Source organism: Engystomops pustulosus, chromosome 8, assembly GCF_040894005.1.
Source record: "Engystomops pustulosus chromosome 8, aEngPut4.maternal, whole genome shotgun sequence".
NCBI lineage: Eukaryota > Metazoa > Chordata > Amphibia > Anura > Leptodactylidae > Engystomops > Engystomops pustulosus.
In genome coordinates this window covers 8,175,170-8,198,502 of record NC_092418.1, presented here as the reverse complement: position 1 = coordinate 8,198,502, position 23,333 = coordinate 8,175,170, and the positions used below count along the sequence as shown (strand labels likewise).

The 23,333-nt window shown below is 48.8% G+C and overlaps 1 protein-coding gene across 1 annotated transcript in view; it reads left to right on the top strand.

Moving 5' to 3' along the window:
* Nucleotides 1–269: 269 nt before the first annotated feature.
* The window catches only part of PRRT2 (proline rich transmembrane protein 2), a 90,429-nt gene continuing 67,365 nt past the window's right edge, over nucleotides 270–23,333 (top strand). The window contains exons 1-3 of the mRNA XM_072119488.1: nucleotides 270–448; nucleotides 7,953–8,467; nucleotides 11,453–11,585. Of these exons, the coding sequence (XP_071975589.1) occupies nucleotides 8,042–8,467; nucleotides 11,453–11,585 (559 nt within the window). The 5' untranslated portion in view covers nucleotides 270–448; nucleotides 7,953–8,041. The remainder of the gene's footprint in view (nucleotides 449–7,952; nucleotides 8,468–11,452; nucleotides 11,586–23,333) is intronic.

Below are 23,333 nucleotides of genomic sequence, written 5' to 3'. Positions count from 1 at the left end.
CTGGTGATGGAGATAAGTTGGGTGCTGGTGACCGGTGGGGTTGAGGTTCTCGCTGCGTTTTCTTTGTCTCAGGACGCCGTCCCGGTGCAGCGCGGTAACACGGAGGAGCCATTGCAGTCCACAGGGAGGAGATCTGGTGCGGAGGCAGGGGTGACCTGGTGTAGGACTCGTTAGGGTTAGCACGAGGGAGGTGCTGAGCGACATCCTCACCGCTGCTACAAGACAGCGAGAGATGGAGTGAGAATGGGAGGGAGAGGGGGAAAGGAGAGAAAGTGGGAGGGGGAGAGACACAGACACAGGATCCTCACCACCAGACGCACGCCAGGCGCTTTGTGTCGGGGGGCGGGCGGGTGACGGACCCCTTCTAGGGTGCACTATTCTGCGCCCCCATCCATTTCCCTAACTAACCCCAGGAGACTGCAGGAGAGGACAGAAGGAGAGAGAGGAGGTGAGACGCCCGGAGTGACGGGAGGGGCAATCGTACGCTATGGGCATGTAGCTGGGGTGCATGGGCTCTGTATTGGGGGGCTATGCTGGGGAGGGGCAGGTGTGGATATGACATGTAATCTCACAGCTCTGCATTTTTTGGGTGCATTATAATGATGTCTCCTTATATATGGGAGGGAGGGTACAGACTCCTCTGCTTACTATACAGGATTGGGAGCACATGCCGCGTAGGCACAGAGGGGCACACACGTACACGGGCAGCACCCAATTTTACACGGGAAGCGCACAAGTACACAGGCAGCACCCGCATGTACACAGGCTGCACCCACATGTACACAGGCAGCACCTACATATACAAGAGCAGCACCCTCATTTACACAGGCAGGGCACACAGGCAGCACCCACATGTACACAGACAGCACCCACATGTACACAGGCAGCACCCACATGTACACAGGCAGCACCCACATGTACACAGGCAGCACCCACATGTACACAGGCAGCACCCACATGTTACAGCGCAGACTTCACACACCTGACACATGACACCCCAGGGGTAAGACAGGGCGTCCGGCACACGCACAGTTAACATCTCATTCATCCCTTGTCCAGGTGAAGAGCTGACTCTGCTCCGCATCTTCATCGTCCCCCTCCCCCGCTCCCTGCATCTCATCTACATCCACATCTAATGGGTCCAGGAGCTGCAGAGAGGAGACAGTGCGGGCTCACCATGTGTCCGCACAGCAGCCGTCTGCTTTATACTGTGTACATACAGTATGTGCCGGGGCGGTGTATGTACAGTATGTGCCGGGGCAGTGTATGGGGTGTGTGTACAGTATGTGCCGGGGCAGTGTATGGCGTGTGTGTACAGTATGCGCCGGGGCGGTGTATGGCGTGTATGTACAGTATGCGCCGGGGCAGTGTATGCCGTGTATGTACAGTATGCGCCGGGGCGGTGTATGCCGTGTATGTACAGTATGCGCCGGGGCGGTGTATGCCGTGTATGTACAGTATGCGCCGGGGCGGTGTATGCCGTGTATGTACAGTATGCGCCGGGGCGGTGTATGCCGTGTATGTACAGTATGCGCCGGGGCGGTGTATGCTGTGTATGTACAGTATGCGCCTGGGCAGTGTATGGCGTGTATGTACAGTATGCTCCGGGGCAGTGTATGGCGTGTATGTACAGTATGCTCCGGGGCAGTGTATGTCGTGTATGTACAGTATGCGCCGGGGCGGTGTATGGCGTGTATGTACAGTATGCGCCGGGACGGTGTATGCCGTGTATGTACAGTATGCGCTGGGGCGGTGTATGCCGTGTATGTACAGTATGTGCCGGGGCGGTGTATGGCGTGTGTGCACAGTATGCGCCGGGGCGGTGTATGGCGTGTATGTACAGTATGTGCCGGGGCGGTGTATGCCGTGTATGTACAGTATGTGCCGGGGCGGTGTATGGCGTGTATGTACAGTATGCGCCGGGGCAGTGTATGCCGTGTATGTACAGTATGTGCCGGGGCGGTGTATGGCGTGTGTGCACAGTATGCGCCGGGGCGGTGTATGCCGTGTATGTACAGTATGTGCCGGGGCGGTGTATGGCGTGTGTGCACAGTATGCGCCGGGGCAGTGTATGCCGTGTATGTACAGTATGTACCGGGGCGGTGTATGTACAGTATGTGCCGGGGCAGTGTATGTACAGTATGTGCCGGGGCGGTGTATGCCGTGTATGTACAGTATGCGCCGGGGCGGTGTATGTCGTGTATGTACAGTATGCGCCGGGGCGGTGTATGGCGTGTATGTACAGTATGTGCCGGGGCGGTGTATGCCGTGTGTGTACAGTATGTGCCGGGGCGGTGTATGCCGTGTGTGTACAGTATGTGCCGGGGCAGTGTATGCCGTGTATGTACAGTATGTGCCGGGGCAGTGTATGGCGTGTATGTACAGTATGTGCCGGGGCAGTGTATCCACATACTGGATATCATATGTTGGAGGAGGAGTTTTGGAGGATGTTGTAAGATGGAGGAGGAGTTTTGGAGGATGTTATATGATGGAGGAGGGGCTATGCAGGATGTTATATGGTGGAGGAGGAGTAATGGAGGATATTATATGGTGGAGGAGGAGTTATGGAGGATGTTATATGATGAGGAGGAGTTATGGAGGATATTATATGGTGGAGGAGGAGTTATGGAGGATATTATATGGTGGAGGAGGAGTTATGGAGGATATTATATGATGGAGGAGGAGGAGTTATGGAGGATATTATATGATAAAGGAGGAGTTATGGAGGATGTTATATGATGAGGAGGAGTTATGGAGGATATTATATGGTGGAGGAGGAGTTATGGAGGATGTTATATGATGATGAGGAGTTATGGAGGATATTATATGGTGGAGGAGGAGTTATGGAGGATATTATATGATGGAGGAGGAGTTATGGAGGATATTATATGTTGGAGGAGGAGTTATGGAGGATATTATATGATGGAGGAGGAGTAATGGAGAATATTATATGGTGGAGGAGGAGTTATGGAGGATGTTATATGATGAGGAGGAGTTATGGAGGATATTATATGGTGGAGGAGGAGTTATGGAGGATATTATATGGTGGAGGAGGAGTAATGGAGGATGTTATATGATGAGGAGGAGTTATGGAGGATATTATATGGTGGAGGAGGAGTTATGGAGGATGTTATATGATGATGAGGAGTTATGGAGGATGTTATATGATGATGAGGAGTTATGGAGGATATTATATGGTGGAGGAGGAGTTATGCAGGATATTATATGGTGGAGGAGGAGTTATGGAGGATATTATATGGTGGAGGAGGAGTTATGGAGGATGTTAAATGATGAGGAGGAGTTATGCAGGATACTATATGGTGGAGGAGGAGTTATGGAGGATGTTATATGGTGGAGGAGGAGTTATGGAGGATATTATATGATGGAGGAGGAGTTATGGAGGATGTTATATGATGATGAGGAGTTATGGAGGATATTATATGGTGGAGGAGGAGTTATGCAGGATATTATATGGTGGAGGAGGAGTTATGGAGGATATTATATGGTGGAGGAGGAGTTATGGAGGATGTTATATGATGAGGAGGAGTTATGGTGGATGTTATATGGTGGAGGAGGAGTTATGGAGGATATTATATGATGGAGGAGGAGTTATGGAGGATATTATATGTTGGAGGAGGAGTTATGGAGGATATTATATGATGGAGGAGGAGTTATGGAGGATGTTATATGATGATGAGGAGTTATGGAGGATATTATATGGTGGAGGAGGAGTTATGCAGGATATTATATGGTGGAGGAGGAGTTATGCAGGATATTATATGGTGGAGGAGGAGTTATGGAGGATGTTATATGATGGAGGAGGGGCTATGCAGGATGTTATATGGTGGAGGAGGAGTAATGGAGGATATTATATGGTGGAGGAGGAGTTATGGAGGATGTTATATGATGAGGAGGAGTTATGGAGGATATTATATGGTGGAGGAGGAGTTATGGAGGATATTATATGGTGGAGGAGGAGTTATGGAGGATATTATATGATGGAGGAGGAGGAGTTATGGAGGATATTATATGATAAAGGAGGAGTTATGGAGGATGTTATATGATGAGGAGGAGTTATGGAGGATATTATATGGTGGAGGAGGAGTTATGGAGGATGTTATATGATGATGAGGAGTTATGGAGGATATTATATGGTGGAGGAGGAGTTATGGAGGATATTATATGATGGAGGAGGAGTTATGGAGGATATTATATGTTGGAGGAGGAGTTATGGAGGATATTATATGATGGAGGAGGAGTAATGGAGAATATTATATGGTGGAGGAGGAGTTATGGAGGATGTTATATGATGAGGAGGAGTTATGGAGGATATTATATGGTGGAGGAGGAGTTATGGAGGATATTATATGGTGGAGGAGGAGTAATGGAGGATGTTATATGATGAGGAGGAGTTATGGAGGATATTATATGGTGGAGGAGGAGTTATGGAGGATGTTATATGATGAGGAGGAGTTATGGAGGATGTTATATGATGATGAGGAGTTATGGAGGATGTTATATGATGATGAGGAGTTATGGAGGATATTATATGGTGGAGGAGGAGTTATGCAGGATATTATATGGTGGAGGAGGAGTTATGGAGGATATTATATGGTGGAGGAGGAGTTATGGAGGATGTTATATGATGAGGAGGAGTTATGCAGGATACTATATGGTGGAGGAGGAGTTATGGAGGATGTTATATGGTGGAGGAGGAGTTATGCAGGATGTTATATGGTGGAGGAGGAGTTATGGAGGATATTATATGATGGAGGAGGAGTTATGGAGGATGTTATATGATGATGAGGAGTTATGGAGGATATTATATGGTGGAGGAGGAGTTATGCAGGATATTATATGGTGGAGGAGGAGTTATGGAGGATATTATATGGTGGAGGAGGAGTTATGGAGGATGTTATATGATGAGGAGGAGTTATGGTGGATGTTATATGGTGGAGGAGGAGTTATGGAGGATATTATATGATGGAGGAGGAGTTATGGAGGATATTATATGTTGGAGGAGGAGTTATGGAGGATATTGTATGATGGAGGAGGAGTTATGGAGGATGTTATATGATGATGAGGAGTTATGGAGGATATTATATGGTGGAGGAGGAGTTATGCAGGATATTATATGGTGGAGGAGGAGTTATGCAGGATATTATATGGTGGAGGAGGAGTTATGGAGGATATTATATGGTGGAGGAGGAGTTATGGAGGATGTTATATGATGAGGAGGAGTTATGCAGGATACTATATGGTGGAGGAGGAGTTATGGAGGATGTTATATGGTGGAGGAGGAGTTATGCAGGATATTATATGGTGGAGGAGGAGTTATGGAGGATGTTATATGATGGAGGAGGGGCTATGCAGGATGTTATATGGTGGAGGAGGAGTAATGGAGGATATTATATGGTGGAGGAGGAGTTATGGAGGATGTTATATGATGAGGAGGAGTTATGGAGGATATTATATGGTGGAGGAGGAGTTATGGAGGATATTATATGGTGGAGGAGGAGTTATGGAGGATATTATATGATGGAGGAGGAGGAGTTATGGAGGATATTATATGATAAAGGAGGAGTTATGGAGGATGTTATATGATGAGGAGGAGTTATGGAGGATATTATATGGTGGAGGAGGAGTTATGGAGGATGTTATATGATGATGAGGAGTTATGGAGGATATTATATGGTGGAGGAGGAGTTATGGAGGATATTATATGATGGAGGAGGAGTTATGGAGGATATTATATGTTGGAGGAGGAGTTATGGAGGATATTATATGATGGAGGAGGAGTAATGGAGAATATTATATGGTGGAGGAGGAGTTATGGAGGATGTTATATGATGAGGAGGAGTTATGCAGGATACTATATGGTGGAGGAGGAGTTATGGAGGATGTTATATGGTGGAGGAGGAGTTATGCAGGATGTTATATGGTGGAGGAGGAGTTATGGAGGATGTTATATGGTGGAGGAGGAGTTATGCAGGATGTTATATGGTGGAGGAGGAGTTATGCAGGATGTTATATGGTGGAGGAGGAGTTATGGAGGATGTTATATGGTGGAGGAGGAGTTATGGAGGATGTTATATGATGGAGGAGGAGCTATGGAGGATTTTATGTGATGTTGGAGGAGTTATGGAGGATGTTATATGGTGGAGGAGGAGTTATGGAGGATGTTATATGATGGAGGAGGAGCTATGGAGGATTTTATGTGATGTTGGAGGAGTAATGGAGGATGTTATATGATGGAGGAGGAGTTATGGAGGATGTTATATGTTGGATGAATGGTTATGGAGGATGTTATATGGTGGAGAAGGAGTTATGCAGGATGTTATATGGTGGAGGAGGAGTTATGGAGGATGTTATATGATGGAGGAGGAGCTATGGAGGATTTTATGTAATGGTGGAGGAGTTATGGAGGATGTTATATGATGGAGGAGGAGTTATGCAGGATGTTATATGGTGGAGGAGGAGTTATGGAGGATGTTATATGATGGAGGAGGAGCTATGGAGGATATTATATGATGGTGGAGGAGTTATGGAGGATGTTATATGATGGAGGAGGAGTTATGGAGGATGTTATAGGTTGGATGAATGGTTATGGAGGATGTTATATGTTGGAGGAGGAGTTATGGAGGATGTTATATGATGGAGGAGGAGTTATGCAGGATGTTATATGGTGGAGGAGGAGTTATGGAGGATGTTATATGATGGAGGAGGAGCTATGGAGGATGTTATATGATGGAGGAGGAGTTATGGAGGATGTTATAGGTTGGATGAATGGTTATGGAGGATGTTATATGGTGGAGAAGGAGTTATGCAGGATGTTATATGGTGGAGGAGGAGTTATGGAGGATGTTATATGATGGAGGAGGAGCTATGGAGGATTTTATGTAATGGTGGAGGAGTTATGGAGGATGTTATATGATGGAGGAGGAGTTATGGAGGATGTTATATGATGGAGGAGGAGCTATGGAGGATATTATATGATGGTGGAGGAGTTATGGAGGATGTTATATGATGGAGGAGGAGTTATGGAGGATGTTATATGATGGAGGAGGAGCTATGGAGGATTTTATGTGATGTTGGAGGAGTTATGGAGGATGTTATATGATGGAGGAGGAGTTATGGAGGATGTTATATGTTGGATGAATGGTTATGGAGGATGTTATATGGTGGAGAAGGAGTTATGCAGGATGTTATATGGTGGAGGAGGAGTTATGGAGGATGTTATATGGTGGAGGAGGAGCTATGGAGGATTTTATGTAATGGTGGAGGAGTTATGGAGGATGTTATATGATGGAGGAGGAGTTATACAGGATGTTATATGGTGGAGGAGGAGTTATGGAGGATGTTATATGATGGAGGAGGAGCTATGGAGGATATTATATGATGGTGGAGGAGTTATGGAGGATGTTATATGATGGAGGAGGAGTTATGGAGGATGTTATAGGTTGGATGAATGGTTATGGAGGATGTTATATGTTGGAGGAGGAGTTATGGAGGATGTTATATGATGGAGGAGGAGTTATGCAGGATGTTATATGGTGGAGGAGGAGTTATGGAGGATGTTATATGATGGAGGAGGAGTAATGGAGGATGTTATATGATGGAGGAGGAGTTATGCAGGATATTATATGGTGGAGGAGTTATGGAGGATAGTATATAGTGGAGAGGGAGCGGCACGTGCCTTGGGGGTGCCTGGAGTTCTGGTAGTGCAGGTGGCTTGTCTCCTGGTGTAGTCATTGTGTGATGACACTGTGTGATGGAGGATGATGTAGATCCCCCCGTCCCCCCTTTACTTCATCATTCCTGGTGGCTATAATTAACATCTAGTAACAGATGGAATTAATTATCTGCTTCTTCACCAATCTCCCTATTAATAACTCACCTACGTGTACTTACCCACCCAGTGAGTGATGCTTCTCCTCTTTCATCCATTGTAGAATCCGGCTCTTGCTTTCCTTCTTGACATCTCTTTTCTGGGCTCATCACCCACAATCTCTAATTACCTTCTACACCGGCTCCTACATCCATGGCGACACCACCTGCAGACACGGGACCTCCACCTGAGGTGGAGACTACTCCTGCGGAGCCCGCCGAGCCAGTGTGCTCCACCACGGTGGTAGTGGTGGAGGAGCCAGAGCCGGCTCAGGAGGCCTCTGCTTCAGAAGTGGAACCATCCGTCACCATCCAATCCAAATCTTCATCACTGAATGACCTGAAGGCTCAGCCAGCAGCCAACGGAGGACCCCGGGCCCCTAGTCTGACGGGCTCAGAGGGACGCCTGGCTCAAGCCGCTTCTAATTCTCCCCGGCCAAGTCTATGCCGACAAGGCTCTACTGCCACTGCCAGCGCCATAGAGGCGGAAAAGCCAAAGGACTATCTGCTCATTGCCATCCTCTCGTGTTTCTGTCCTATGTGGCCAGTCAACATAGTTGGCTTTGTGTATTCCATCATGGTAAGTGTCTTACATGTGTCATGTCTTACGGTCCGTTACGTCATATGTGGCTCATTACTGCACGATCCACTCAGCTCATCTTCCATGAATGGTTTGTTTGCCCTCACGTTGCACACAGTCGTCTTTCAATGGAACATGCGATATGTCAGCTGGGGAACGTGTCTGCTTGTACGCAGTCAATTGTATGAGAGTGCCGGTGGTGAGAGAGCGGTGCGTGTCATGGTGGCTGGTAAATATTCCCATAAATCCTCGGGTTATGGTCAGCAGTCGGAGAACCAGGGATGTCCAAACCGGTGGCCTGAGCAGTGATGTCAACAGTTACAATCTGGGATGAGTAACCAGGCTCCTTACAATCAATTTCTGGAAAACATCCGTAATTCCAGATACATTGTCCACAGTCTTGTACGTTGTGTCTGATGTGTGAAGCCAAATGATTGGCAGAGAATGAGGTCAGCTAAGAAGACGGTGAGTGTTGGACCACAGGAGATGAGCTCCTCGTAGGGATGACATCTGCTGAGGCTTCTGCACATTATTTATGTGGTCAGCGAGATCGAAGAACAAGGGAATATGGGAACTGAATGATTGTCAGGAGAAGGTGTGAATGCGAGGAAGGATCAGACGTCCGTCCCAGCAGGGACCAGCATGAGATGGAGACGAGAAGGCGACACATCCAGAGGAAGGAATTGAGAGCAGGAGATCAATGGATATCTCTAAGACGACGCGTTAAGTTAGATGGATTGTAATAAAATGTAAGCAATGAATATTTATAGACTATTTCAGATGGAAGGATAGATGAGCGGGAGCGGTAGGTGGACCACTTCATCTTCAGGTAATACTAGGGTAGGTAATTACATCGCAGTCGAGTGAATATAGAAATAATGTAAAGAGGAGGTTTCAGTAAAAGGGAAAATTGAGTGAGGTAGAAATATAACAACATCCCCGGAGGATGTATGAGTAAAGCAGAGCAGATCCAGGCGGTTACTGTGTGAGGAACGGGGATGGCGGAAGAAGCATGAGGAGCAATAACTCAACAGGTCGATCATGTGAACACATCTGTAGAAGGATGACTGACACACAAGAAGATAAAGAGTTGGACAGATAGTTAGAGGAGTGATTAATAATGATGACATGAGGGTATGGACAGTGAAGGTAGTGATGGAAGATGGTGACATTGTAGATGGACAGTGAAGGTAGTGATGGAAGATGATGGTGTTGTAGATGGACAGTGAAGGTAGTGATGGAAGATGATGGTGTTGTAGATGGACAGTGAAGGTAGTGATGGAAGATGGTGACATTGTAGATGGACAGTGAAGGTAGTGATGGAAGATGGTGACATTGTAGATGGACAGTGAAGGTAGTGATGGAAGATGGTGACATTGTAGATGGACAGTGAAGGAGTGATGGAAGATGGTGACATTGTAGATGGACAGTGAAGGTAGTGATGGAAGATGGTGACATTGTAGATGGACAGTGAAGGTAGTGATGGAAGATGGTGACATTGTAGATGGACAGTGAAGGTAGTGATGGAAGATGATGGTGTTGTAGATGGACAGTGAAGGTAGTGATGGAAGATGGTGACATTGTAGATGGACAGTGAAGGTAGTGATGGAAGATGGTGACATTGTTGATGGACAGTGAAGGTAGTGATGGAAGATGGTGACATTGTAGATGGACAGTGAAGGTAGTGATGGAAGATGGTGACATTGTAGTTGGACAGTGAAGGTAGTGATGGAAGATGGTGACATTGTTGATGGACAGTGAAGGTAGTGATGGAAGATGGTGACATTGTAGATGGACAGTGAAGGTAGTGATGGAAGATGGTGACATTGTAGTTGGACAGTGAAGGTAGTGATGGAAGATGGTGACATTGTAGATGGACAGTGAAGGTAGTGATGGAAGATGGTGACATTGTAGATGGGCAGTGAAGGTAGTGATGGAAGATGGTGACATTGTAGATGGACAATGAACGTAGTGATGGAAGATGGTGACATTGTAGATGGACAGTGAAGGTAATGATGGAAGATGGTGACATTGTAGATGGACAGTGAAGGTAGAGATGGAAGATGGTGACATTGTAGATGGACAGTGAAGGTAGTGATGGAAGATGGTGACATTGTAGATGGACAGTGAAGGTAGTGATGGAAGATGGTGACATTGTAGATGGACAGTGAAGGTAGTGATGGAAGATGGTGACATTGTAGATGGACAGTGAAGGTAGTGATGGAAGATGGTGACATTGTTGATGGACAGTGAACGTAGTGATGGAAGATGGTGACATTGTTGATGGACAGTGAAGGTAGTGATGGAAGATGGTGACATTGTAGATGGACAGTGAAGGTAGTGATGGAAGATGGTGACATTGTAGATGGACAGTGAAGGTAGTGATGGAAGATGGTGACATTGTAGATGGACAGTGAAGGTAGTGATGGAAGATGGTGACATTGTAGATGGACAGTGAAGGTAGTGATGGAAGATGGTGACATTGTAGATGGACAGTGAAGGTAGTGATGGAAGATGGTGACATTGTAGATGGACAGTGAAGGTAGTGATGGAAGATGGTGACATTGTAGATGGACAGTGAAGGTAGTGATGGAAGATGGTGACATTGTAGATGGACAGTGAAGGTAGAGAGATGGAAGATGGTGAATACTTTTACTCTCACTAGTCCTTTGGGTTTGTTCACTCTCTATGCACATTGAGCTGTAGTGGTGTTGAAGAGGACCATCCACAGCTTTCTAAGGAATACGATCACAATAAGCCATGGGGGAACGATCGTGATCCGGTGTAGCAGGATAGATAGAGACTGATGGTCAATGAGTGATGTGAAGAGAAAGTAATGTGGGAGGTTTGGTCAAAGTGATGGAAAAGTTTGATTTTCATGGCTGGATGATGGTGTGGGCCAGTGAACACTCATTTCAATGTTTCCCTTCCATAGTGTTATGGCTCCTTCCTTATAATAATGCAGCTTTTATTCCTTGATTCTAGTCCCGTAACAGCCTCCAACAGGGAGACGTGGATGGGGCCCTCAGGCTGGGCCGTGTGGCGAAGCTGCTGAGCATTGTGGCCCTGGTGGGTGGACTCCTGATCATCACTGTGTCCTGCGTCATCAACTTTGGAAGTAAGTGCAGCAAATCGTACAATATCTGGACTTTTCCATCTCCTCTCTTGTCATATAAGTAGATTATTTATACAAGGTGGGCCATTTATATGGATACACTAAATGGGAATGGTTGGTGACATCAACTTCCTGTTTGTGGCACATTAGTAAATGGGAGGGGAAACTCTTCAAGATGGGTGTTGACTAGAGATGAGCGAGCACTAAAATGCTCGGGTACTCGTTATTCGAGACGAACTTTTCCCGATGCTCGAGTGCTCGTCTCGAATAACGAGCCCCATTGAAGTCAATGGGAGACTCGAGCATTTTTCAAGGGGACCAAGGCTCTGCACAGGGAAGCTTGGCCAAACACCTGGGAACCTCAGAAAAGGATGGAAACACCACGGAAATGGACAGGAAACAGCAGGGGCAGCATGCATGGATGCCTCTGAGGCTGCTTAATCGCACCATTATGCCAAAATTATGGGCAACAGCATGGCCATGACAGAGTGACAGAATGAAGCTAGATAGCATCTAAAACATCCAATAATTGACCCTGACTAGAGATGAGCGAACATGCTCGTCCGAGCTTGATGCTCGGTCGAGCATTAGGGTACTCGAAACTGCTCGTTACTCGGACGAATACTTCGCCCGCTCGAGAAAATGGCAGCTCCCGCCGTTTTGCTTTTTGGCGGCCAGAAACAGAGCCAATCACAAGCCAGGAGACTCTGCACTCCACCCAGCATGACTTGGTACCCTTACACGTCGATAGCAGTGGTTGGCTGGCCAGATCAGGTGACCCTGGGATAGACTAGCCGCTGCCCGCGCTGCTCGGATCATTCTGTCTCTGGATGCCGCTAGGGAGAGAGCTGCTGCTGGTCAGGGAAAGCGTTAGGCTGTTCTATTAGCTTACTGTTAGGCAGGAGTGATTCTCAAAGAACCCAACAGCCCTTCTTAGGGCTACAATAACGTTCTACTTTTTTTATTTTAATTTGCATCTATTACCATTTTGTGAGGAATTAGCAGGGGGACTTGCTACCGTTGTGTTTAGCTCTTAGTGGCACACATATCCATAGCAAAGACCGAAGTGGGAAAATTCAGTAGGGGTTGGATTTCTATTAGGCAATAACTCGGTGTCATCTCATCTGGCATAGTAGTGTGCTTCCTTTGATACTTGGCTAGAAAATAGCCATAGGAGAATACAAACAGCTTCTTGAAGCCTACAGTAGCGTTCTATATATTTGATTTCTGGTTGATCTGCTGGTGGCTGTAGTTTCTGCAGTGCATGTACTTGCCAATTCTGAGCAATTTGTAGTGAGACTTGCGACCGCTGTGTTCTGCGCTTAGTGGCGCACATATCCATAGCAAAGGCCGAAGTGGCAAAATTCAGTAGGGGTTGGATTTCTATTAGGCACTAACTCAGTGTCATCTCATCTGGCATAGTAGTGTGCTTCCTTTGATACTTGGCTAGAAAATAGCCATAGCAATAGGATAGCATCGTTTGGTTTTAAAAACTCAAAAAAAAACAAAAAACACAAAAAAAAACAAAAAGAAGTAAAAAAAAAAAAAAAGTTATAACTCTCATTTTAAAAATGTTTAACCCGAGGGCTAGGGGTAGAGGACGAGGGCGGGGACGTGGGCGTCCAACTACTGCAGGGGTCAGAGGCCGTGGTCCTGGCCGGGGTGAGACACCACCTGCTGATGAGGGAGCAGGGGAACGCCGCAGAGCTACACTCCCTAGGTTCATGTCTGAAGTTACTGGGACTCGTGGTAGAGCACTGTTGAGGCCAGAACAGTGCGAACAGGTGATGTCGTGGATTGCTGACAATGCTTCGAGCAATTTGTCCACCACCAGTCAGTCTTCCACGCAGTCCACCCATGTCACCGAAATCCCCACTCCTCCAGCTCCTGCACCTCAGCCTCCTCCCCCCCAGTCTGCCCCCTCCCAGGAAAATTTGCCATTTGAACCGGCATACTCTGAGGAACTGTTTTCTGGACCCTTCCCACAGTCACAAACCACTTGTCCGGTTGCTGCTGAGCAATTTTCCGATGCCCAGGTTTTCCACCAGTCACAGTCTGTGGGTGATGATGACCTTCTTGACGTAGTGGAAGTGTGTAAAGAGGTGTCCGACGATGAGGAGACACGGTTGTCAGACAGTGGGGAAGTTGTTGTCAGGGCAGGAAGTCCGAGGGGGGAGCAGACTGAGGGATCGGAGGATGATGAGGTGACAGACCCAAGCTGGGTTGAGAGGCCGGGTGAACACAGTGCTTCTGAGACGGAGGAGAGTCCTCGACCTGAACAGGTTGGAAGAGGCAGTGGTGGGGCCAGACGGAGAGGCAGGGCCAGAGCTGGTGCATCAGCGCCACTGTCAACTAGTGAAGCTCCCGTGGTGAGGGCTCTTGCGGCGAGGGCTAGATCTTCAGAAGTGTGGAGGTTCTTTAAGGAAACACCGGATGACCGACGGACTGTGGTGTGCAACATTTGCCAAACCAGGCTCAGCAGGGGTTCCACCACTACTAGCTTAACTACCACCAGTATGCGCAGGCATATGAATGCTAAGCACCCCACTCAGTGGCAACAAGCCCGTTCACCTCCGGCCGTGCACACCACTGCTCCTTCCCCTGTGTCAGCTGCTAGTCAGCCCCCTGCCCAGGACCCTGGCACAAAAACCCCATCGTCGCCTCCACGATCCTCCACAGCATCCACCAGGGTTCAGCTCTCCATACCCCAGACGCTGGAGCGGAAACGCAAATATAGTGCAACCCACCCGCACGCCCAAGCCCTTAATGTGCACATCTCCAGATTGCTTAGCCTGGAGATGCTGCCCTATAGGCTAGTAGAGACCGAGGCCTTTCGCAACCTCATGGCGGCGGCCGCCCCTCGGTATTCGGTCCCCAGCCGCCACTACTTTTCCCGATGTGCCGTCCCAGCCCTGCACCAGCACGTGTCAGACAACATCATCCGTGCCCTGACCAACGCCGTTTCTGACAAGGTCCACCTGACCACGGACACGTGGACGAGTGCTGCCGGGCAGGGCCACTATATATCGCTGACGGCACATTGGGTTAACTTGGTGGAGGCTGGGACCGAGTCTGACCCTGGGGCTGCTCATATACTGCCGACGCCGAGGATTGCGGGGCCTACCTCGGTCCAGGTGTTTCAGGCCTACTATGCCTCCTCCTCCTCCCACCCCTCCTCCACCTCCTCCTCCGAACTACCATCCGTGGGCACGGCGCCATCAGTCGGTAGCTCTAGGCACAGCAGCAGTGCCGTCGCTAAGCGACAGCAGGCGGTGCTCAAACTGCTGAGCCTAGGCGACAAAAGGCACACCGCCCAAGAGCTATTACAGGGCATCACGGCGCAGACTGATCTGTGGCTGGCACCGCTGAACCTCAAGCCGGGAATGGTTGTGTGTGACAACGGCCGTAACCTGGTGGCGGCTCTGCAACTCGGCAGACTGACACATGTGCCATGCCTGGCCCATGTGTTAAATCTGATAGTGCAGCGTTTCCTCAAGACATACCCCAATCTGTCTGATTTGCTCACGAAGGTGCGCCGCATCTGTGCGCATTTCAGGAAGTCCAGCCCAGATGCTGCCACTCTCAGGGCAGCGCAGCGCCGCCTCCAACTGCCCGCTCACCGACTGTTGTGCGACGTGCCCACGAGGTGGAATTCAACACTGACCATGTTATCCAGAGTTTACCAGCAGCGCAGAGCGATTGTAGACTGCCAGATGTCAACTTCCACCAGAACTGGTAGTCAGGTCAGTCAGCTTCCTCAAGTCTACAATGAGGAGTGGACGTGGATGTCTGATATCTGTCAGGTGCTGAGTAACTTTGAGGAGTCAACACAGATGGTCAGTGGCGATGCCGCCATCATCAGCCTCACCATCCCGCTGCTTGGCCTGTTGAAAAACTCTCTGGTCAGCATGAAGTCGGAAGCTTTGCGCTCGTCACAAGAGACGGGGGAAGAATATTCCCTTGTTGATAGCCAAAGCACCCTGAGGTCTGTTTCTCAGCGCATATCGGAGGAGGTGGAGGTGGAGGAGGATGAGGAGGAAGAGGAGGAGAATGTTGGCGAGACACAAGAGGGGACCATTGTTGAGTCCTTCACTGTTCAGCGTGTATGGGCAGAAGAAGAGGAGTTGGAGGAGTTGGAGGAGGAGGAAATGGACAGTCAGGCCAGTGAGGGGAGTGAATTCTTACGCGTTGGGACTCTGGCGCATATGGCAGATTTCATGCTAGGCTGCCTATCCCGTGACCCTCGCGTTCAAAGAATTTATTCCAGCACCGATTACTGGGTGTTCACTCTCCTGGACCCACGGTACAAGCAAAATCTTCCCACTCTCATCCCTGCAGAGGAAAGGAGTGTGAGAATGCATGAATACCAGCAGGCCCTGGTGCACAAGCTGAAACAGTATTTCCCTTCTGACAGCGCTAGCGGCAGAGTGCGTAGTTCTGCGGGACAAGTAGCGAGGGAGAGTAGGCGAGCAGGCAGCTTGTCCAGCACTGGCAAGGGTACGCTTTACAAGGCTTTTGCCAGCTTTATGTCACCCCAGCAAGACACTGTCACCTGTCCCCAGTCTCGGCAGAGTAGGGCTGATCTTTACAGAAAGATGGTGAGGGAGTACGTAGCTGACCATACCATCGTCCTAAATGATCACACAGCTCCCTACAACTACTGGGTTTCAAAGCTGGACATGTGGCACGAACTGGCGCTGTACGCCTTGGAGGTTCTTGCCTGCCCTGCCGCTAGCGTCTTGTCCGAGCGGGTTTTCAGTGCAGCTGGTGGCATCATCACCGATAAGCGTACACGCTTGTCGACTGACAGCGCTGACAGGCTGACGCTTATTAAGATGAATAAAGGCTGGATTTCTCAGAATTTCCAATCTCCACCAGGTGAAGGAAGCTCAACCTGAATAATTGATCCACTCCTCCTCCTCCTCATTTTCCTCCTTCTCCTCCTCTTTGTACAGTAAAGCAGAGGAAAATGGCTATTTTTTGACAGGGCCCACTGGCTCTTGCTATAGTACTTCATGCATTTAATTTTTCTGGAGGGCCACCTACCCGGTCCTCTGTTTGAAAAAATTTTTGGGACTGCCACATACAGGCACTCAATCTATTCCATTTTACTGGAGGGCCACCTACCTGCTCCTCTGGTTTGAAACATTTTTGGGACTGCCACATACAGGCACTCAATCTATTCCATTTTACTGCAGGGCCACCTACCTGCTCCTCTGGTTTGAACAATTTTTGGGACTGCCACATACAGGCACTCAATCTATTCCATTTTACTGCAGGGCCACCTACCTGCTCCTCTGGTTTGAACAATTTTTGGGACTGCCACATACAGGCACTCAATCTATTCCATTTTACTGGAGGGCCACCTACCTGCTCCTCTGGTTTGAAACATTTTTGGGACTGCCACATACAGGCACTCAATCTATTCCATTTTACTGCAGGGCCACCTACCTGCTCCTCTGGTTTGAAGAATTTTTGGGACTGCCACATACAGGCACTCAATCTATTCCATTTTACTGGAGGGCCACCTACCTGCTCCTCTGGTTTGAAGAATTTTTGGGACTGCCACATACAGGCACTCAATCTATTCCATTTTACTGGAGGGCCACCTACCTGCTCCTCTGGTTTGAAACATTTTTGGGACTGCCACATACAGGCACTCAATCTATTCCATTTTACTGCAGGGCCACCTACCTGCTCCTCTGGTTTGAAGAATTTTTGGGACTGCCACATACAGGCACTCAATCTATTCCATTTTACTGGAGGGCCACCTACCTGCTCCTCTGGTTTGAAAAATGTTTGGGACTGCCACATACAGGCACTATCCAAATTAAATTGTCTCCATAGCAGCCTCCACACGTTGTCTCCATTGCTACCTCCAAAAGTCGTCCATATAGCTGCCTCCATACATCGTCCCTTTATCAAACGAGGTGTGTCAGGCAGAAATTTGGGTTGTTTTCATGGATTCCACATCAAAGTTGTTAACTTTGTCGCCACCCTGCTGTGTTATCCACAAAATATACTGGCAAACTTTTACCATTTAGGGATATTATTTCAGCGCTTCTTGCGCATCTGTTTACATTCCCCTCACCCGGCATATCCTAAACTTATAAGAACGCTACTACACTTGATCTTATACAAAAGGTTCTTAGAAGTGCTGTTTGGGGAGTAGCCTAGAGACAGGGGCTTGGATTGGCGAAAGCTCGCCTGGCTGCAGAGCGCCAGCTCCATCACAAGATCCAACTAACATAGTTGCAGCACCTTTAATCTACTACTAGTTCACTGCCTCCATAATAATAATAATCTTTATTTATATAGCGTCATCATATTCTGCAGCGCTTTACAAATCATAGGAAACAAATACAAATGTAATGTAACAGAGCACAACATTTGTATGGAACAACAGGAGTGAGGTCCCTGCTCGCCAGAGCTTACGGTTTATGAAGATGATGGGGTAACACGAGGTAAAAGAATATTTAATGGTCAAGCCATTCTTCTTAGGGAATAGACAGCCTCAGAGGCATCCATGCATGCTGCCCCTGCTGTTTCCTGTCCATTTCCGTGGTGTTTCCATCCTTTTCTGAGGTTCCCAGGTGCTTGGCCAAGCTTCCCTGTGCAGAGCCTTGGTCCCCTTGAAAAATGCTCGAGTCTCCCATTGACTTCAATGGGGTTCGTTATTCGAGACGAGCACTCGAGCATCGGGAAAAGTTCGTCTCGAATAACGAGTACCCGAGCATTTTAGTGTTCGCTCATCTCTAACCCTGACACTATAGGGGACGGCATGCAGAGGCAGCGGCAGCAGGCTAGAGAGTGGCATGGCGACATACCCTAAATGGACTCAGGCTTCAAACCAATGGGTGGCAGAGAGGAACCAAAGGAGGTGAGCAAGAAGCGCTCAAATAATATCGGTACATGATAAAAGTTTGCCAGTATATTTTGTGGATTACACAGCAGGGTGGCGACAAAGTTAACATGGAAGCCATGAAAACAACCCAAAATTCTGCCTGACACAGCTCGTTTGATAAGGGGACCATGTATGGAGGCAGTGAACTAGTAGTAGATTAAAGGTGCTGCAGTTAAAACTATGTTAGTTGGATCTTGGCATGGAGCTGGCACTCCGCTGCCAGGCGAGCTTTCGCCAATCCAAGCCCCTGTCTCTAGGCTACTCCCCAAACAGCACTTCTAAGAACCTTTTGTATAAGATCAAGTGTAGTAGCGTTCTTATAAGTTTGGGATATGGCGGGTGAGGGGAATGTAAACAGATGCGCAAGAAGCGCTGAAATAATATCGGTAAATCATAAAAGTTTGCCAGTATATTTTGTGGATAACACAGCAGGGTGGCGACAAAGTTAACAACTTTGATGTGGAATCCATGAAAACAACCCAAATTTCTGCCTGACACACCTCGTTTGATAAAGGGACAATGTATGGAGGCAGCTATATGGACGACTTTTGGAGGTAGCAATGGAGACAACGTGTGGAGGCTGCTATGGAGACAATTTAATTTGGATAGTGCCTGTATGTGGCAGTCCAAAAAAGTTTTCAAACCAGAGGAGCAGGTAGGTGGCCCTCCAGAAAAATTGAATAGATTGAGTGCCTGTATGTGGCAGTCCAAAAAAGTTTTCAAACCAGAGGAGCAGGTAGGTGGCCCTCCAGAAAAAAATGAATAGATTGAGTGCCTGTATGTGGCAGTCCAAAAAAGTTTTCAAACCAGAGGAGCAGGTAGGTGGCCCTCCAGAAAAATTGAATAGATTGAGTGCCTGTATGTGGCAGTCCAAAAAAGTTTTCAAACCAGAGGAGCAGGTAGGTGGCCCTCCAGAAAAATTTAATAGATTGAGTGCCTGTATGTGGCAGTCCAAAAAAGTTTTCAAACCAGAGGAGCAGGTAGGTGGCCCTCCAGAAAAATTGAATAGATTGAGTGCCTGTATGTGGCACTCCCAAAAATTGTTTAAAACAGAGGACCGGGTAGGTGGCCCTCCAGAAAAATTACATGCATAAAGTACTATAGCTAGAGCCAGTGGGCCCTGTCAAAAAATAGCCAGTTTCCTCTGCTTTAGTGTACAAAGAGGAGGAGAAGGAGGAAAATGAGGAGGAGGAGTGGATAAATTATTCAGGTTGAGCTTCCTTCACCTGGTGGAGATTGGAAATTATGAGAAATCCAGGCTTTATTCATCTTAATAAGCGTCAGCCTGTCAGCGCTGTCAGTCAACAGGCGTGTACGCTTATCGGTGATGATGCCACCAGCTGCACTGAAAACCCGCTCGGACAAGACGCTAGCAGCAGGGCAGGCAAGAACCTCCAAGGCGTACAGCGCCAGTTCGTGCCACATGTCCAGCTTTGAAACCCAGTAGTTGTAGGGAGCTGTGTGATCATTTAGGACGATGGTATGGTCAGCTACGTACTCCCTCACCATCTTTCTGTAAAGATCAGCCCTACTCTGCCGAGACTGGGGACAGGTGACAGTGTCTTGCTGGGGTGACATAAAGCTGGCAAAAGCCTTGTAAAGCGTACCCTTGCCAGTGCTGGACAAGCTGCCTGCTCGCCTACTCTCCCTCGCTACTTGTCCCGCAGAACTACGCACTCTGCCGCTAGCGCTGTCAGAAGGGAAATACTGTTTCAGCTTGTGCACCAGGGCCTGCTGGTATTCATGCATTCTCACACTCCTTTCCTCTCCAGGGATGAGAGTGGAAAGATTTTGCTTGTACCGTGGGTCCAGGAGAGTGAATACCCAGTAATCGGAGATGGAATAAATTCTTTGAACGCGAGGGTCACGGGATAGCAGCCTAGCATGAAATCTGCCATATGCGCCAGAGTCCCAACGCGCAAGAATTCACTCCCCTCACTGGCCTGACTGTCCATTTCCTCCTCCTCCAACTCCTCCAACTCCTCTTCTTCTGCCTATACACGCTGAACAGTGAAGGTCTGAGCAATGGTCCCCTCTTGTGTCTCGCCAACATTCTCCTCCTCTTCCTCCTCATCCTCCTCCACCTCCACCTCCTCCGATATGCGCTGAGAAACAGACCTGAGGGTGCTTTGGCTATCAACAAGGGAATCTTCTTCCCCCGTCTCTTGTGACGAGCGCAAAGCTTCCGACTTCATGCTGATCAGAGAGTTTTTCAACAGGCCAAGCAGCGGGATGGTGAGGCTGATGATGGCGGCATCGCCACTGACCATCTGTGTTGACTCCTCAAAGTTACTCAGCACCTGACAGATATCAGACATCCACGTCCACTCCTCATTGTAGACTTGAGGAAGCTGACTGACCTGACTACCACTTCTGGTGGAAGTTGACATCTGGCAGTCTACAATCGCTCTGCGCTGCTGGTAAACTCTGGATAACATGGTTAGTGTTGAATTCCACCTCGTGGGCACGTCGCACAACAGTCGGTGAGCGGGCAGTTGGAGGCGGCGCTGCGCTACCCTGAGAGTGGCAGCATCTGTGCTGGACTTCCTGAAATGCGCACAGATGCGGCGCACCTTCGTGAGCAAATCAGACAGATTGGGGTATGTCTTGAGGAAACGCTGAACTATGAGATTTAACACATGGGCCAGGCATGGCACATGTGTCAGTCTGCCGAGTTGCAGAGCCGCCACCAGGTTACGGCCGTTGTCACACACAACCATGCCTGGCTTCAGGTTCAGCGGTGCCAGCCACAGATCAGTCTGCACCGTGATGCCCTGTAATAGCTCTTGGGCGGTGTGCCTTTTATCGCCTAGGCTCAGCAGTTTGAGCACCGCCTGCTGTCGCTTAGCGACGGCACTGCTGCTGTGCCTAGAGCTAGCGACTGATGGCGCCATGCCCACGGATGGTAGTTCGGAGGAGGAGGTGGAGGAGGGGTGGGAGAAGGAGGAGGCATAGTAGGCCTTTGAGACCTGGACCGAGGTAGGCCCCGCAATCCTCGGCGTCGGCAGTATATGACCAGCCCCAGGGTCAGACTCGGTCCCAGCCTCCACCAAGTTAACCCAATGTGCCGTCAGCGATATATAGTGGCCCTGCCCGGCAGCTCTCGTCCACGTGTCCGTGGTCAGGTGGACCTTGTCAGAAACGGCGTTGGTCAGGGCACGGATGATGTTGTCTGACACGTGCTGGTGCAGGGCTGGGACGGCACATCGGGAAAAGTAGTGGCGGCTGGGGACCGAATACCGAGGGGCGGCCGCCGCCATGAGGTTGCGAAAGGCCTCGGTCTCTACTAGCCTATAGGGCAGCATCTCCAGGCTAAGCAATCTGGAGATGTGGACATTAAGGGCTTGGGCGTGCGGGTGGGTTGCACTATATTTTCTTTTCCGCTCCAGCGTCTGGGGTATGGAGAGCTGAACGCTGGTGGATGCTGTGGAGGATCGTGGAGGCGACGATGGGGTTTTTGTGCCAGGGTCCTGGGCAGGGGGCTGACTATCAGCTGACACAGGGGAAGGAGCAGTGGTGTGCACGGCCGGAGGTGAACGGGCTTGGTGCCACTGATTCGGGTGTTTAGCATTCATATGCCTGCGCATACTGGTGGTAGTTAAGCTAGTAGTGGTGGAACCCCTGCTGATCCTGGTTTGGCAAACGTTGCACACCACAGTCCGTCGGTCATCCGGTGTTTCCTTAAAGAACCTCCAGACTTCTGAAAACCTAGCCCTCGCCGCGGGAGCCCTCGCCACGGGAGCTTCACTACGTGACACATTTGGCGCTGATGCACCTGCTCTGGCCCTGCCTCTCCGTCTGGCCCCACCACTGCCTCTTCCAACCTGTTCTGCTATAGGACTCTCCTCCGTCTCAGAAGCACTGTGTTCACCCGGCCTCTCAACCCAGCTTGGGTCTGTCACCTCATCATCCTCCGATCCCTCAGTCTGCTCCCCCCTCGGACTTCCTGCCCTGACAACAACTTCACCACTGTCTGACAACCGTGTCTCCTCATCGTCGGACACCTCTTTACACACTTCTTCCACTACGTCAAGAAGGTCATCATCACCCACAGACTGCGACTGGTGGAAAACCTGGGCATCGGAAAATTGCTCAGCAGCAACCGGACAAGTGGTTTGTGACTGTGGGAAGGGTCCAGAAAACAGTTCCTCAGAGTATGCCGGTTCAAATGCCAAATTTTCCTGGGAGGGGGCAGACTGGGGGGGAGGAGGCTGAGGTGCAGGAGCTGGAGGAGTGCCGATTTCGGTGACATGGGTGGACTGCGTGGAAGACTGACTGGTGGACAAATGGCTAGAAGCATTGTCGGCAATCCACGACATCACCTGTTCGCACTGTTCTGGCCTCAACAGTGCTCTACCACGAGTCCCAGTAACTTCAGACATGAACCTAGGGAGTGTAGCTCTGCGGCGTTCCCCTGCTCCCTCATCAGCAGGTGGTGTCTCACCCCGCCCAGGACCACGGCCTCTGACCCCTGCAGTAGTTGGACGCCCACGTCCCCGCCCTCGTCCTCTACCCCTAGCCCTCGGGTTAAACATTTTGAAAATGAAAGTTATATAACTTTAATTTTTTTTTTAACTGTTTTTTGTGTTTTTTTGTGTTTTTTAGTTTTTTTTTGTGTTTTTTAGTTTTTAAAACCAAACAATGCTATCCTATTGCTATGGCTATTTTCTAGCCAAGTATGAAAGCACACTACTATGCCAGATGAGATGACGCTGAGTTATGAAAAAATAAAAGGAAAATAAAAAGGAAAAGGCAGACTGTGCCTAATTGAAATCCAACCCCTAATAAATTTTCCCACTTCGGTCTTTGTGATGGATATGTGCGTCACTAAGCGCTAAACACAGCGG